The sequence below is a fragment of the Diabrotica virgifera genome, chromosome 9, assembly GCF_917563875.1.
Source record: "Diabrotica virgifera virgifera chromosome 9, PGI_DIABVI_V3a".
Taxonomy (NCBI): Eukaryota; Metazoa; Arthropoda; class Insecta; order Coleoptera; family Chrysomelidae; genus Diabrotica; species Diabrotica virgifera.
Genome location: NC_065451.1, coordinates 212,643,588 through 212,661,591, shown reverse-complemented (window position 1 = coordinate 212,661,591; position 18,004 = coordinate 212,643,588). Strand labels below are relative to the sequence as shown.

Genomic DNA, 18,004 nt, shown 5'->3' with positions numbered 1-18,004 from the left:
ACTTTTCTCGTGCATAAGCGATTTATATAACCGGTTACACTGATTTGTCTGATGACTCAAGAACCAGGTTGAAAAGCATGGTTGATAGTGCGTCTTACTGTCTAACTCCCATATTGATGTCAAATAGGGAATTCAGTTCTTCATCTACTTTAACTGCAGCTGTTTAACCCTGCAAAGTCATTTTTATGAGGCTGATATATTTGTTAGATATATCTAGATTACGTATATTTTTCAGCATTTTGTTTTTTTTTCAGCCCCATTTGGTCTGAGTTCATTTTGATAATATATTCTCTGAATATTATAGCAATCTATTTTAAATTATACCAGAAAGAATTTTGTATACTATATTTAGCAATGTATTTGGCATAGAATTCTGGCATGCCCGTTTATCTCCTTCCTTATATTATTGGCTGCATAAGGCCACATGCCTACAGCTGACATTCCTCCAGCATTTACTCCAATTTTTTTCTTCTTACAATCCTAAAACAGATTATTGTTTTTCCAATCGATAGAATAAGTTTTTCTTTTAACAGCTTACAGTAACGGGTTATAGGTTAATGGATATATAATTAATAACTTAAAAAGTAATCAAATATAAACAAACTTGCAATAAATAACGTCTAAAATTAAGATATATGGGCCATTCCACGAACATACGCCTGTTTTGGATTACTTCGACAACGAATATTTTACTGAGCAACAAAAGAAGTACGAAAGTAAATGGCGCTAATAATTATTCCAATAAACAACAATGTAATTTGCAATTTACTTTCGTCCTTCTTATTTTGCAAAGTAAAATATTTGTTGTCGAAGTAATCCAAAATAGGCGTATGTTCGTGGAATAGGTTATAAGTATAATACTAGATATTTTTATTTATTCACAATTTTTATGCATACAGTACAACTATTTAGAACTAATTCTTGTTGGACGAATTTTCTTCTAATGAAAAGGTATAAAATCTAGTCAGTTTTACTAGAAAATCTATTCTTCTAATTTACTAAATTTGGATATAATCTTGGATCTGAATTTTGATATAATATTGCCATGTGCTGGGAGAAATCTGGTAACACTGCCTTGCACATAAACTCTCCCTCTCTCTTACCCCAAAAGTTTCGCCGTGCTGCATCGCTCAGTGTCGGACTAGCAACCTTCGAAGATGGAGGTCCCGGTCGATGTTAACGCCAATGGGAAATTCATGCTGTGATACGTTTTTTAAATGCAAAATGGGTTTTACCTATTAACATTCATTGGTTCGAGGATTTGATCTAACCTGTTTATTAAGTTGAGTGTTTTATGTGACGGTGTTTATTATTTATGGTAAAAATGGTTCTCAAGTTTTGATAAGTATATTTTTACTATTCTTTTGTTATTATATTTTGTTTAAAGTATTTTCAATTGAGAATAAATTAATGTTTTTTCTTATTGATAATATAAGTTTTTAGAAATTTTATCCTGGTTTTGTAAAAAATGCCTTTAATTTTTGGTGTTACATATATGTAACGCTAGGAACATATGGCAGAAAAAATCGGAACTTTTAGAATTATAACGTATCTTTTGCTCCAGCAAAGGGTGTTCCGGAAACGCGTATTTAAAATCTAAATTAAATATTAACGCGCCATACATTGAACTTGTCGATTCGTTGTTCCATTTTTATTGGCCTGACTGGCGAGAAATTGTCCTCGTCTCGTCAACTCGCTAAAAAATTTATCGCCAGTACCCTGACTCAATTAGAGTTGTACACATATTATGTGTGGTTAAAAATTTGTAGACCATACGTAAAAATTGTATTTTGTTGTTTTGAATAAGTGTGTTTAATCATTTATTGTTTCTTAACTCCTTTATTTTATACAGGAGTAAATACAAAATTTCACGTAACTGTTCAGTTTGTAGTAGACTATATTGGAGTCTACTTATTTATTTGTGATTTTATTACCGCCAAATTCAGCAAAGAACTACCAGATTTGTGGTGTTTGGGCTAAGTTTGAGCCGTGGCCGTTCGAGACCAGCAGATTACTTCGACCAGCAGCAGTTCCTCGACTTGAAACCAGCCACCGGGAAGTGCAATAATGGGACTATGGTAGCTATACAGAACTTTTTGAGTAAACATTTTCAAATAAATTTACATTCATAGACATTTTGAATTTTGACTTCATATTCAGTACACGTTTAGATTGGTTCTTTTTTTTATTTAATTATTGTTTTATTTTGTAACCTTTTTTTGTCTAGGATAATTAAACCTTTACTTTCTCAACTCGCTTTATTAATTTAATCTTAGTTAAAGGATTAGATATAACCTTTTACCACCTCTTTATGGGGTGTGATTTTTGAACCAAAGCGTTGGTAACTAACATACAGTCCACAGAGGTCAGTGGGACCTTATTTAGTCATTAACAAATTGGGAATTTAACCCCCAGTTTGTCCAAAGGGTTTTCTCTTTAAGAAGCGCTGGAGATGATTGATGCCGTTGAAACTGTAGACGTTGATGCTATATATAAGTACTGAACCCCCAGAATTGAATGTGCTTGCAGACGAGGAGTCTGGTGATGAGGAATATAATGATTTTAACAAGCTGTCCGAGAGAAATCTTATAGCATCTGTTAAACTTGTTTTACGAAATAGTGAAAGAGATTTCGAAATATAATATGATGATATTGACTAAATTCAGCCTTCCAGATCATCAGCAAAAGCAAAAACACTAGTGAAAGAAAAATTAAAGTTGATCTTATGGACCAGAATGTAGCTAGATACCAATTAGGAATTTGCTCTAAATAGTGGTGGTGGTGTCTATTTACATTGATGCTGGACATAACTGGACATAATAGATCCTATAATCCTATGCCACAACTAGAATTTCGAAGGTATCTAGTAACATCGTATCTTACGAAATATGGTACCGAAACAAAAGATGCACGTAGGCCATCTTCGTACAAAGTAGTCGTAGATATAAGATATGATATGGCTGGTCATCTCCTGAGCTATATTCCTGTATTCTTCCTAGCGTTACATATATGTAACGGCAATTTTCTAAAAAACTAAAAATAATTAAGAAAAAAAATGTATGTATTTTGTTTTAAAACCTTCTTCTGAATACATCAAAGTAAACAAAAATAAAATTTTCTAAATAAATTAAAATTCAGGATCTTAAGGGTTAAGATTCATCGTGAATTTCCGTTCGGAATTCACTGAATTCTCTACACCAGTTGCGAATATGTTAAACAAACCTCATTGTTTCTCATAAACTTCGATTAAATGATGATGAATGTCAATAGGTGACATCCGTTTTAAGTTTAAACCACGTATCACAGCATAAATTTTACATTAACGGTAACAGCGACAGGGACCTCCACTTTCGAAGTCTGCTAGGTCGATACTGAGCTGTGCAGCAAGACTAAACTGGTGTGGTAAGAGAGAGGAAAAGTTTATGTGTAAGGTAGTGTTGCCAGATTTCTCCCAGCACTTCGCACTCTTTGTCAACGGCACAGTGATTTTTTTTTTCGATTGATTCTCATGACATTACACTGACTGACATATTACGCTGTCTGCCTATACGGCTAAAATAATCTTATGAGTTTCTTGGTTCACAATTGATTCTTGATTTGGTTCTAAAGTCCATGCAGTTCTTCTAGTACAACTTCAGCCTAAAGAAATCGGTTAGAACCTATTATTCATAGTGATAATTCAATATGTACATCAAGAAATCAAGTGTACCAACATTGTGATTCTGACTAGGCAAACGCTGCTTTAAAAGCTAAAGTCATCATCAGCCTCCCTCAATCTACTGCTGGACATAGGCCTCCCCTGTTTGTCTCCAAAGTATTCTATCTTGTGCTTTCTGTATCCAGTTTTTTGTTGTCCTTCATAAGTCGTCTTGTCATCGTGTTGGTGGTCTTCCTCTGCTACATTTATCGGCTCTTGGTCTACATTCAACTAGTCTGCGAGCCCACCTTCCGACCTTCATTCTGGCAACGTGTCCAGCCCATTTCCATTTTAAGTTACAGCTTCTTTCAATGACGTCTATGACTTTGATCTTAGCTCGTAGATCTTCGTTTCTAATCCTGACTCGCAGAGTGGCCCCTATTATTGATCGCTCTATTCTTCTCTGCCCTACTCTTAATTTTTGTGCGTTTTTCTTTGTGAGCGATAATGTTTCTGCACCATAGGTCATCACCGGTAGCACGCATTGGTCGAAACCTTTTTTCTTCATGTTAGTTGGAATGTCACTCTTAAAAATGTTCCTAAGAGCTCTGTATGTTGCCCATCCTTGTATTATTGCCTTAAAAGTGAAAGTCAGTAACAAGCAAAAAAGTATTTTTTCGTTATTTCTGGAAATTTGTTAGCAAAATTGAAGGATAAGTAAAAATTTTAATAAGCTAAAGAATAAATAAGATTTAGGATCTAGAGTGTGTGAGATTTGAAGTCTTTGTCAATTACCTTTTCTAAATCGATAAAGAAGGCGTATTTACATCTATACAAAAATATTGATTGTGTGTTTGTTAATATTCTAGAAACATACATCTTTCTGTAATTATAACAAAAACGTTCGAAATATAGTGTAAAAGGTGTAAAATACTGTAGAGGTAGAGCACATGTTCCAAGATTATATCGTACCTAGATGTACATCTATAAACTAGATTCAATAACAATCCAAGGGTGAGGCTAGGTTTGGTTGACAAAAAAAGTCGTAAATTTCATTATTCCATGACAAAAATCATAAACAAAGCTAATAAACGGAGAGTCAGCGCCGAAAAATCTCTCTGAATTTACTAAAGCTAGTTATTTCACAGTTGATTACCGTGATTGTGTAGAGAAACATACTGCGGTCGGTCAAGCGAAACGTAGAACAGGGGTTACTGAGAGGGTATCAAAATTGCTTTCCTACGAAGGTAATTAAATCCATTTAATAAGGCTGAAAATCAGTATACACATACTAAATTGAATATAAATAAAAGTTATTATAGTCGGTCAGCTGTATGACGGGACAGAGCCGGTCGGTTGGCCCAATGAATGTACACCTGGAATTCACCTGCAAAAATCAAGGGAATGCCACCGAAACTACTATTCCGCTGCCTCTCCAAGACGAAATTTTTAAACATCACGACGTGTTCTGAGGGACTAGAATCCTCAAATTATTTTAGTGATAACAACTTTAGCATGGTTCTGATTAATATTCGTTCTATAAGATATAAAACTGATGAATTATTTCTGTTTCTAGAGGAATTAGGGTTTCCACCGATAGTTGCGGTTACTGAGCACTGGCTTGAAGTCAACGAGCCTTTTTTTGTAGAAAAATATTCCACTATTGCTAGGTATGACCGTCCAAGTTCAGCTCATGGAGGCACCCTAATTCTTTCTACAAATAATGATTTTTCTCTGGTAACAAAATATGACTTTCTATTAAGTGAAGCATTCTTTGAGTTTTCCTTAGTTTACAGTAAGAACCTTAATCTTTATATTATTTGCATTTATAGATCACCTGACTCTTCCGTGGAACTATTTTTTCAGAACCTGCTTAATTTGTTAGATGACCTGCCCCATAAAAGCAGAAAAATTTTATGCGGGGACTTCAACATTAATTATGCTGCTGCTTGTGCTACACAAATATCCCTGGTCAACATATTTGAATCATATGGTCTATCAATGCACATTGATTCTCCTACAAGGATTACAAAAACTTCATCTACCATAATTGATTATATTGTCTCAGATTTCTCACCCCTTGATGTCTGCGCTACAACTGTTAATGCGGGACTATCTGATCATGAAGCGGTTTATACGAAGTTTAACATCTTTAGCAAGTCCTCCTCGAAAACTCGACATTTAGGCAGGATTTTTTCCGGTCGGAACTTTCGTAAATTCCAAAATTTATGCTTAACCTCTGAGTGGCACTTTCCTTCCATGGACGTCGATTATAATTTCAGTGATTTTTTGAATAAGCTGGTCTGTATCTTCAATAAAGCATTTCCTTTAATCACAATTAAGCAAAAACATCGCAAACCCTGGACTACCAAAGGTGTCCGCATATCAGCCAAAAACATGCGTTCACTACTGTATATCAAGAAATTTACTACCAACGTCTCTGCTACTGAATATATCACCAAGTACAGGGCAATCTATTTAAAACTTATAAAATCGGCTAAAAAATTGTATTATCAAAATCGTCTCAGAAGCTCCAAAAGTGTTGCAAAAGAAACTTGGTCCATAATAAACGATCTTCGAAATAAAACTCACACAGCTCAAACATTTTCCCTTCCAGACCCAGAAAATCTAAATGAATATTTTGTTAATGTGAGTAAAAATATAACATCAACTATTGTGTCACAACAAGATCCCATTTCCTATCTCCCTAATTCAGGAAAGGTTTCGAATTCATTCTTTATAAGATCGGTTGGTAAATCTGAACTGATCCAAACAATCAATAGTATCAAAAGCAAATCTTCCTGTAGTACCGATGGACTATCCATAAAAATTTTCTCAAATCTCCCAGACAATGTGTTGGGAGTCCTCGTCTCTCTAATAAATGATTCTATTGAGAAAGGTAAATTTCCAGAGTGCCTAAAGACGGCCATCATTATTCCTCTTCAGAAGGGTGGTGAAAAATCTATTGCCTGCAATTATAGACCTATTGCATTACTACCGGTACTCTCCAAAATTATTGAAAGACTCCTAAAAGCCCGACTTATGTCCTTTCTCGTTGATAACAAGATTTTATCACAAAACCAGTTTGGATTTTTAAATAATAAATGTACCACCGATGCCATGTTTTCTGTACTACATGAGGTTTATCAAGCATTAAACAATAATCTCCACACTGCCACTGTTTTTTGTGATTATGCCAAAGCTTTTGATTGTGTAAATCACGACATTTTGATAAAAAACTAGATTTCTATGGAATTCGAGGTATTTCTTTGAACTGGTTTCAATCTTACTTGGAAAATAGGAAACAACTGGTTAGAGCAAATGATACAGACTCTAGTCTCAGAAATGTTGTATGTGGGGTACCGCAGGGTTCAGTATTGGGTCCTCTACTTTTCCTTATCTTTATTAATGACATCACTAGTTTAAAAATCGATGGAAAAGTTTTTCTTTTTGCTGACGATACCAGTATCACTTGGAGCAACTCAAATATCGCAACTCTTCATGCTACTATAACTTCTGATCTACTCACAATAAAATCCTGGTCAGATTCTAATTTACTCTCTTTTAACGTAGATAAAACAGTAGCATTACCCTATAAAGGAACTCTTCAACCCTTACCTCTTCATATCAGCCAGATCAGTATCGTTGATTCTGTAAAGTTTCTTGGTATTTTTTTAGATAGCAACCTTAAATAATCCCTTCATATCGATGTGTTAAGCAAGAAACTATCCTCAGCTTGCTTTGCAATAAGATCTGTCTCTAAGGAAATGGATTTAGCCTCTTCCAAAATAACATACTTTTCATTGTTCGAGTCCCATCTTCGATATGGTCTGCCTTTTTGGGGTTTTGGTACAGCTGCCCAATCCGATGTTATTTTTAAATTGCAAAAAAGAGCAATCAGATATCTGTTTGGCCTCAGAAGAACAACACATTGCAGAAGCTACTTCAAAGATCACAGAATTCTAACATTACCTTCTTTATATATTTTAGAAACTGTTTGCTTAATTCGTAAACATCTACATGTTTTTCCAGAAAGACCTAGACATGACTATTCCACCAGAAATTCTACTTTTGACATCTATTTACCGATCCCGTCCAGTGAGTTAGTAAAGAAATCTATATTATATTCTGCAAAAAAACTGTACAACCATCTCCCTCTACAACTTAAATCTGCAACATCTTTCCCCAAGTTCCGTAAAATTACTAAAGCCTATTTATCTGAAAGACCATATTATTCAATAGCAGAGTTTCTTAACCAATAACTAAGAAATTACAGTATTGTTATGTATAAGTAGAATCTTAATCTATATTTGAGTGTCATATGCAGCAGCATAACTTATTAAATTACTTATTAAATTTCTTAAGGTAGATTACGCAATTTGCAATTTTTTTTTAATTTTGCAATAGATTGTTACTGATTTTTATTTGACTTTATTATGTTTTATTTATATTGACGATTTGTATAATTTTAGTAAATTGTATTTGTTATTGTTTTTATTTATGATTCTTGTAAGCTTTGTCTATAAAATTGTTAAATTTTTCATGACAATAAAGCATATTTCTATTCTATTCTATTCTATTCTATACAGGGTTATTCACTATATTTTGACCCCTTGTAAACTGCTTTATTTACAGAATTAGAGAAAAATGTAAAATACCAAAGTTATTCGATTTTTTAATTATGATTTTTTGACATATATATCGTACTAGTGACGTCATGTATCTGGGCGTGATCTATATTAGACAAAATTAGTTTTTTTTTATTAATTTTTCTATTTTATATAAAAATTAATTTTATTAATAATAAATAAACTAAAATTATTTAGTTATCAATATTTATTTATTTATATTTGGTTTTAATTTTAAATATATATTTTATTTTTAATATTAGAATTATATGTTATAAAATTTTTTAATAGAGAATATAATAATCTTATCCTACTAACTTAAGAAATATTTTTAATAATTTTCTCTCTCTTTCTGAGAAGTTCTATAAGCGTCTAAGTTTCTATATATTAATCAATTCGGATACTATTTTTTTAAATGAGAATAGGGGTCGTGTTCTAGCTCATTTGAAATGTTATTCAATTCTATATGCAGTAATATAAACATTAAGATCATTATTTATACATATAGGGTGTCAAAGAATTTTTTTTAATTATTAATTAAATAATTAATTTAATTAAAACAAATTTTTTTGGACACCCTGTAAAAACAAACATGTAAGTGTTTATATTACTGATTAGGGAATTGAATAACCTTTCAAATGAGCTAGCACACAATCCCTATCCTCATTTAACCCGCGAGTAGTCGCGCCCTTAGATAGAATCTCACATTTTATCCTTTTTCGCGATAACTTGATGAAAAATTTTGCAATTTTGAAAAAATTTCGTAAGTGCCTCGAGGAAGGGTGTAGTAATGCGTAGGAATTTTTTTTCTTTTTTTTTTCTTCTTCTTTTTTTTGTGTAATTTTTGGCTGTGGGGAGAGCCAATTAGCTCTAACAATTGTTAAAAATAATATTTCTGACATAAAAAGTAAATAAAAATACTATAAAATAAAAATTTGTTGTAAATTCGTATTTAAATTCGTATTGTGAGATAGAATCTAACACGCGACTATTCACGTTACAGAAGTGAGCGCGACTACTCCCGGGTTAAAAAAATAATCGATTACGTCATCACGCCCAGATGGATGACGTCATTAGTACGATATTTATGTCAAAAAATCATAATTAAAAATTGAATAAGTTTTGCATTTTACATTTTTTCTAATTCTGTAAATAAAGCAGTTTAGAGGGGGGTCAAAATATAGTGAATAACCCTGTACATCCGTTGGGGCCGACCGACCGGCTCTGTCCCGTCATACAGCTGACCGACTATAATAACTTTTATTTATATTCAATTTAGAATGTGTGTACTAATTTTTAGCTTTAGTAAATGGATTTAATTACCTCCGCAGGTAAGCAACTTTGACAAGCTGTCAGTACCACCTGTTCTACGTTTCGCTTGAACGACCGCAGCTTTAGTAAATTCACAGAAATTTTTCAGCGCTGCCTCGTGGACTATAACATAAACGAGATGAGATCTTTTAAAATTCCCTTTTCTTTTCTTCATGTGCCATCTCCTCTAAGAATATCGGCAATAATCATGGTAATTCGTACTTTCGATACCGCTGCTCTAAAATCAGCAAAAGAGCAGTTAAACCAAGCTCTCAAATTGTTTAACCAGTAGATGTGTCTTCTTCCACGACTCCTGTTACCCTGTAAGCTTGTATTATTAATTTCAACAAGTCATGTCCTAGATATTACAGTTCTCTAACTGTAATTGTATTTAGAACCTCTCTTTCTTTCTTTTCCCATTCTTCTCAACAACTCGACATTCGTGACTCTGTCCACCCAACTTATTCTTAATACCCTTCTGTATTCCCACATCTCGAAGGCTTCTAATATGTCCAAAACTTATTTCTTTAATGTCCAAGCTTCCAACCCATAAAATAATACGGAGAACACGTAGCATCTCAGAAGTCTTATCTGTGAAGAAATTCCAATCTTCCTGCTACAAAATACGTTTTTCAGTTTGTTAAAAGCATTGTTTGCCTGTCCTATTCGCGCCCTCTAGCCGGCTTCAATTCTGTCATAATATGATCATAGGAAGTTCAACCTCCAGGTTATTTAATAGAACTCTAGTAGTAATAGTTTAATAGTTATCCAATATATTTTAACCGACCATTTACTTCAACCCTTGAATTATATTGACTATTTCTACAAAATATTGGCACATAGATTGGACTACCTGGCCGACATCTTTAGAAACCCTTAAAACAACTTCAGACGCCATATAGATATCGGTCTTTTGAATACAGTCACCTGTCCCTGCTCCTTCCCTCCAAAGATATAGAGATACACTCTCAAAGTTGGGTCTAGCCCCGAACTAAAAGCTTCAGGTCTACTATGGTCTACTCTGTCTAACCTCTGTTCAGCTCTACCAGCGCTATGAGCTCTATGGCAGTTGTCGATATGCGATCTAGGCTTGTGATCCGGATCTACAGCTAGGGATTTAGGAGGCCTTTTTCTGCTGCTGTGTCTGTAGACGACTTTGGTGTTTCTACTGATGTTCCCTTCGCACGTTTGCATTTCCAGGATGTTTTCGTCTTCTGAGTTGCTGAAATTTTCTTCGGCTGCTGTTAAAATCTTTACCAGGTTTTTGCGCTCCATTTTTTCGCTCATCACGGTTTTGATTTCTGGTCCCATGTAGTTTGGGTTGCAGAAGCCGAAAGGTCCGTTGCGGTCTCTTTCCAAGTTTCTTTGGTTTTCTTCTTGAGGAGTACCTAAAACATTGAATGTATTTTATTAATAAAATATTCTTGTTGTTTTAATATAGATCTGGACCTCGATTTTTGACCCTTCGCTTCGTTATTAAACGTATTCGTTTCGTATCTGTTTAGTTTCCAGATAGCGAGTGATCGATAACGAACGTGGATCATTTTCTGGTAGAAGCGAAGAACAAGAATCTGGTAAGAACAGGAATAGTGCCTTAAAAGTAACAGAAATTTCGAAAGGCTATACAAATAACGCTAAAACAGATAGAGTATTATAACAACTTAGATTCCACTTGGAAAAATATAAAATTAATATTGTATTCGATAAAGTACTACGACACGAAGAGACAACAGAAAAAAAATGATTCGATGACGATTGCCTGTAGTCAATGACAGAAAAAAACATGGCTAGGAAGAACATGCTACAAAATTTTCCGCACAACAATAGTGAAAGCCATAAACAGACAAAAACAGACAAGAAAACTAATGAAAAGGAAAATTAGAAGAAACAGGAACAAATAATAGGAGATATACAAGAAAATCGGGGGAACAACCAAGTAAGATAATTTTTTAAATAAATTTTAGAGGTCAAGACCACGTACAATACTAAGCAAGAACAGAGAACTTACTTCAAAACGACAGCTGACAGCTTAATACTGATGACAGTGAAATCCTAGAAACCTAGAAGAAATACTTCTACAAACTGTCAGATGACCAATCTAGCAGAAGTATATCAAACATAGAAGTACATACAGCTGAAATAGAAGTCCAATACCCGACATACGCAGAAGTGACCCAGGCAATTAAAAACTTAAAAATAATAAGGCACCAGGAAGTGATGCTAGAGCCGCAGAGTGCTTAAAACACGGAAGATGAGAGTTGTAAAGATTTATAATAAACTAATTCAAGGCATTTGTCTAGAATAAACGATGCCAAAGGAATGGAAAGAAGAAATTATGGGACCAATCTACAAAAAATAAAACAAAAAGCAATGGATTAGCTACCGAAGAATAGATCTCCTAAATAAGACCTACAAAGTCCTTGCAAATATGTTGCTAGAAAGAACCAAAACACACAGGAGAAATCGTTGAGGATTATCAATGCAGGTGCTGACCGGTCGTTCTACTATTGACGAAATATTCACAATAAAACAGATACCTACCTAATGTGAAAATGATGGGAATTTGATCATCAGCTTCATCAGATGTTCACAGATTTTGAACAGGCATTTGATAGAGTTTGACACTTATTAAAAATCTGTACCAGTCCAACATAGCGACAGTACGACTAGATCATAAGTTCTCAAACCAATTCAAGACCGAGAGAGGTGTTAGACAAGGATGCGTGTTGTCACCTGACTTATTTAACATTTATGCTGAACATGTCATGAGGATGGTTTTAGAAGGATGGGCCGGTGGAGTAACAGTAGCTGGTAGGAAAATCTCCAGTTTAAGATTTGCTGATGACACTACACTTATAGCAGCAAATGAGCAAGAAATGTTTGATCTTCTGTGAAGAGTTGAGTACCAGAGCAATAAAATTGGCCTCAAAATCAATAAAGCTAAGACAAAAATAACGGTGGTCGACAGATTCGACACTATCATTCTGCGAAGCTCTTAGAGCAGCTGAAGATAGAGATCAATGGAGAAACATTTTTAGGAATATTGGAAGAAATCACGATCCTCAGTAATGGGGAAACGACAAGATTTGATAGAGTATGGAGGGTTTGACTGTGGGCAGCGATCCAAGATCTTGGCTTTCCAAGACATAGTAAAATAAATAAAGTCCAGAACACTCCAATGGACAGAATACTTCATAGTCCATGTAATGAAGCTTAAAATAGGACAAAACCTCGCAATTTTTACAGAATGGATCGATTTGCATGAAAAATTGAGAATAAGTAGTGGATACTCCAAGGATAAAAATCTATATCACGCCGAAAGGCGCTTTTACCATGGGGGTGGTTGCCACCCCATCTCAGGGGTGGAAATTTTTTATTATATTTTAATCACAAAAGTTGGTAAAAACGTTCATTCTTAGCAAAAAAGGTTCTATACATTTTTTTAATAAAATTGATAGTTTTCGATTTATTCGCTATCGAAAGTGTTGGTTTTATATCGAAAAAATCAATGTTTTTAATAAGTTTTCTGCTAATAACTCCAAAAGTTTTCGTTTTATCAAAACAACTTTACTTAACAAAAATGTACCTTTCGAAAAAATAAACAAAAACTTGTTTTTAGATTTTCTTTAAGACCAATAGTAATCGAGCTATACTTTATTATATGATGGCTCTTCTTCGTCAAATGCTAAATATTGTAGTTTCAAAGTCAAAAGACGAGAAAACTATGCATTTTTCGAGGACAACTTGTTCAAACTAATTTAAAGTATTAAAAGTATCTATTCTCCAGAAATAAAAAAAGTCTCTAGCTCAAAAATTAAGTAACTTATAATGAAAAGAATGTCAGTCCCTATTTTTTTCAGCAAAAAAGTGATTGGAAGCAACCCCCTAATCACCACTCTAATTAAAATTAGTCATTGATCTTATTTGGTCTTTTTTAATTTATGTATTATTAATAGGTTCTAGAAGTTTCACCGGCTTAGAATGAACAGTTTTAAAAAAAAATGGAGTTAAAAGCAAATAACGAATTTTTGTAGTTTGGAAAAAATTGTCTTTTCTTCAGAATAGCAAGATTAGCATCAGAGATACGAAAAAATGTTTAAATATGAAATTTTAGCCGATTTAATTTCCAAAAACCTGGTTTGCAAAATTTTTTTCTACAGCAAAAATTGAATGAGCTATCGGCAATTAAAACTTGTAATAACATGCAAAAACCACCTTTACAAACCCTTTCAAAGTCACCTCTTTTTGCGACTGAGGATTTTAACAATAATTAATATTAATAGCCTTATAGACCTTATAAAAACCTACAAAATTCTTTTTTACCAAACTTCTAGAATCAAAATTAAAAATATTAGGGTTAAAAAATCAATATATTTTTTTTGAAAAAAAAAAGTACAAATTCAATTGGAAGCATAATAATGTAAGTTAGCGGTGTTTTTAGTCATTGGCCTTATTCATGCTTATTTATTTATATATTATTAATAGATTCTAGATGTTTGACTGGCTTAGAATGATTAGTTTTTAAAAACAGGAGTTAAAAGCGAATAACGAATTTTTGTAGCTTGGTAAAAAAATGCCATTTTCTTCAGAATATAAAGATTAGCATCAGAGATACGAAAAAATGTTTTAATATAAAATTGTAGGTTATTCAATTCTCAAGAACTTGGTTTGAAAAAATTTCTTTTACGGCAAAACTTGAGTGAATCATAAATGAGTATACCTATCAAAACATTGATTTTTTCGATATAAAACTAACATTTTCGATGGCAAATAAATCGAAAACTGTTAATTTTATCAAAAAAATGTATAGAACATTTTTTGCTTAGAATGAATGTTTTTATCAACTTTTGCGGTCAAAATATAATAAAAAATTTCCACCCCCGAGGTGGGGTGACAACCACCCCCATGGTAAAAGCGCCTTTCCGCATCATATAATTTTAATCCTTGGTCTATCTACTACTTATTTTCAAATTTTCAAGCAAATCTATCCATTCTGTAAAAATTGCGAGGTGAAAAGCTTCGGTTCCTGGCCTATCAGAAGACATTCTAACGAGAGAATAGTATGGGAAGAAGTCCCAACTGGAAGAAGATCACGTGAATGACTTCAACTCCTGTGATGAGATAATATAGCAAGAGATCTTAAAGCTATGGTCATGGAGAATTGGATAGAGATTGCTTCAGATAGACAGGAATGGTTGTCAAGTCGGTTAAAACTCACGAAGGGTTGTAACGCTACGGAGTAAGTATGCTCTTAGTTACCTGTTTTAACACTATAGCTGCTAGCCGAAGACAACCTGTTAACGGTCTCAATGCTCGCATAATCTGACGTCGACGACACATTCTCCCTCGACTTCTCTTCCAGAGATTTAATCATTTCCTGATAGAGCGGATTGTCAGCATATCCGATATGAGAGCTATAACTGTCCCCTTTCACGATCGGATTGAAATTCTCATGCAGCATATTCTTTTCGTTGTTCACTTGGACTTGAATTTCTGTGTGCTTATCAGGCGGCTTGGGTTTGGGCTTCTTACCTAAAAAATTAAAGAAACACTATACAGATTAAGCGAAAATAAAACGGAGGATACATTGGGTTAAGCTCTTTTCAATGGCGACTAGGCTAATAGTATTTATTAATTAGTACGTTCTTTAACGGCAAAATATTGCAAAACCTCTAAATTTTAAAGAACCACTTGGATTGACTTGACATTTGGCATACAAATAGCTAACAAGTCAAAGAAAAAAAGTGATATTGTGCCGATATGTGCTTTTGCCCCGGGGGTGCTTTTCACCCCCAAGAGGGGGTGAAAAAGTATTCGTCCAAAGTAAGTCCGGAAATTGATAAACTGACTAATTTTAAGTAACTTTTGTTCTACAGAGTTTTTTCACTAAGTCAATACTTTTCGAGTTATTTGCCAGTGGATGTGATCATTCTTTGAACAAAATAACCAGGCTTTTAGACGGTTTTTTTGCAAATAACTCAAATAGTAAGTATTTTGTCGAAAAACATTCATAACAAAAATACAACCTGTAAAAAATTTTAAAAAAAATGGTGTACATATCACGTTTCTATACCTAGTAGAAGCAGAGTTATAACTAATTAAAAATAGGTTCATATTCGTCAAATTCCAAATGGACGTGAAATAACCAAAAATGAAGCACATTTCGGAGAAAACTCGTTACAACTTATTTAAAGTGTTTAAAAAAAACTTCATTTTTGTTTTATAAAAAAAATTTCTAGCATCAAAAGTAAACAAGTTGTGTTCAAAATAAAGTTAATCCCTTTTTTTTGGTAAAAAAATCGAGAAAATCACCCCCTAATTAGTATCTCAAATGAACTTAATCGTTACGACTTCACAAGTTTCTTGACTCGTGTGTGTATTGTTTATATGATCTGTAAGTTTCATCGGTTCAAAGTTCTTATTTTTCAAAGGACTGTAGTTAAAAGGGGTTGAACGAGTCACTGATCACGAATGTGTCTAACAGAAAACAAAAAATACATGATATTCAGAAAAGTAATGCTGACTTTTTTTGTTTTTGAGATTTTTGGTATCTCTAACATTTTTTATGATATTTTGAATAAAAACATATTTTTCAAAATTAAAATTTTTAAAAATTTTACATTAAAATTAAATATTCTTCAAAATAAGCACTTTGAATCGATGAAACTTACAGATCATATAAACACAACATAAGTAAAATAATTTGTGGAGGGGTAACGATTAATTTCATTTAAGTTGCTAATTAGGGGGTGGTCTTCCCGATTTTTTTGCCAAAACAAAAGGGACCAACTTTATTTTGAGCGTAATTTGCTTATATTTAATGCTAGAAACTTTTTATACAAACAGAAATAAAGCTTTTTTTCTTCTTCTTCTTCTTCTTTTTATATAGACATTACTCTGTTTGTTTTTCAATGTGCCTCCAGTAAGTTGTCATTCTATCTTTTTAGTGGTCTTCCCACTGATCGTCTTCCTATTGGGGAACCGTCTCTCGCCGTCCTTACTACTCTATTTGTTGTCATTCGGCTTATGTGGTCGTTCCATTCTACTCTTCTGCTTTTCACCCAGTTATTAATGTTGTCGAGTCATTATAAAATATGGCAGTGTCCGTGTTTAAAAGATATTTCTGCTTTATACATACGGCGAGCCATATGGTTTGTTTTTCGTTGTTTTATGGTGAAGGGATGATGGGCGTACTAGCCAGCCAACTTGAGATTGAAACCTATGATAAGAATGTATTGCAGTTTTAAGGAATGTGTAGATATTGGATATTATGTTTTTAAGTCAGTCGAGTTTGTAACATTCTTCGGATAACATCCAAATAAAAACTTTATTTTAAGCTACACTTGCGTATTTTTAATAGGGGTAATTTTCTGTAATCGAAAGTTATTTTCTGTAATTTAATTTCGAACCAGGGATCTTTGCGTGAAGTAACTCGTGGACATCCCAACGTAAGAAATGTTGTCCACCTTGCATCTCCTTCGTATATCTGCACTTCTAGCTCTATCCCACATCGTCTTACCATCGATTTTTCGCAATGTTTTCATCTCTGCTGTTTCTAGCATTCTTTTTGTCCTTTCTGTATCAGGTCGTGTTTCTGCCGCGTATGTCATTATTGGTCTGATGACTGTTTTGTAAATTCTGCCTTTCACTTCTTTTCCGATGTTTTTATTTCTCCATATTGTTTCATTCAGGCAACCTGCGGCTCTGTTTGCTTTATTCACCTGATCTTCCACTTCTGTTTCGAGCTTTCCGTAGCTGCATAGTGTGATGCCTAGATATTTAAACTCAATGACCTGTTCTATTATTTGACCCTCCAGCTCTAATTTACACCTTATTAGATCTGCTGTTATAACCATGCATTTAGTCTTTTTTGGGGAAATTAACATGTTAAATTTTCTGGCGGTTATATTAAATTGGTGCAGCATACGTTGTAAATCATCTTCACTTTGAGAGATTAGTATTGCGTCGTCTGCATAGCAGATTATTTTAAGTTGTTTTTCTCCCATTTGGTATCCTTTTTTGCTTCTTACTTTTTTTATTATTTCGTCCATGATCAGGTTGAACAACAGAGGACTCAGGGAATCTCCCTGTCTTATCCCATTGCCGGCTTTTTTTAAACACTTTAAAAAAGTTATAATGGGTTTTCCCCAAAAAGTGCTTAATTTTTTGGATATTTCACTTCGAAGTATTCTATTTGAAATTTGGTGAATATGAATCTATTTTTCATTGGCTATAACTCTGGTTTTACGAGGTCCAGAGACCTAAGGCGTCCACCATTTTTTTAACTTTTTTACAGGCTATATTTTTGCAAAAAACGTTTTTTTCGACAAAATATTTACTTTTTGAGTTATTTACGAAAAAACGCCTAAAAATGTAGTTATTTTGTTGAAAAATGAACATATTCACTCGCAAATAACTCGAAAAGTGT

At 33.6% G+C, this 18,004-nt stretch overlaps 1 protein-coding gene across 4 annotated transcripts in view; it reads right to left on the bottom strand.

The window, feature by feature from the left end:
• Window positions 1-331: 331 nt before the first annotated feature.
• LOC114326088 (uncharacterized) overlaps window positions 332-18,004 on the bottom strand; it is a 113,122-nt gene continuing 95,449 nt past the window's right edge. For 3 of the 4 annotated variants that reach the window (XM_050662427.1, XM_050662424.1, XM_050662425.1), the window contains 2 exons: window positions 14,836-15,108; window positions 332-10,964 (listed from right to left, as the gene is read on the bottom strand). In XM_050662427.1, coding sequence (XP_050518384.1) covers window positions 10,453-10,964; window positions 14,836-15,108 — 785 coding nt within the window. In that variant the 3' untranslated portion in view covers window positions 332-10,452. The remainder of the gene's footprint in view (window positions 10,965-14,835; window positions 15,109-18,004) is intronic. The other variant, XM_050662426.1, reaches the window with a different exon arrangement.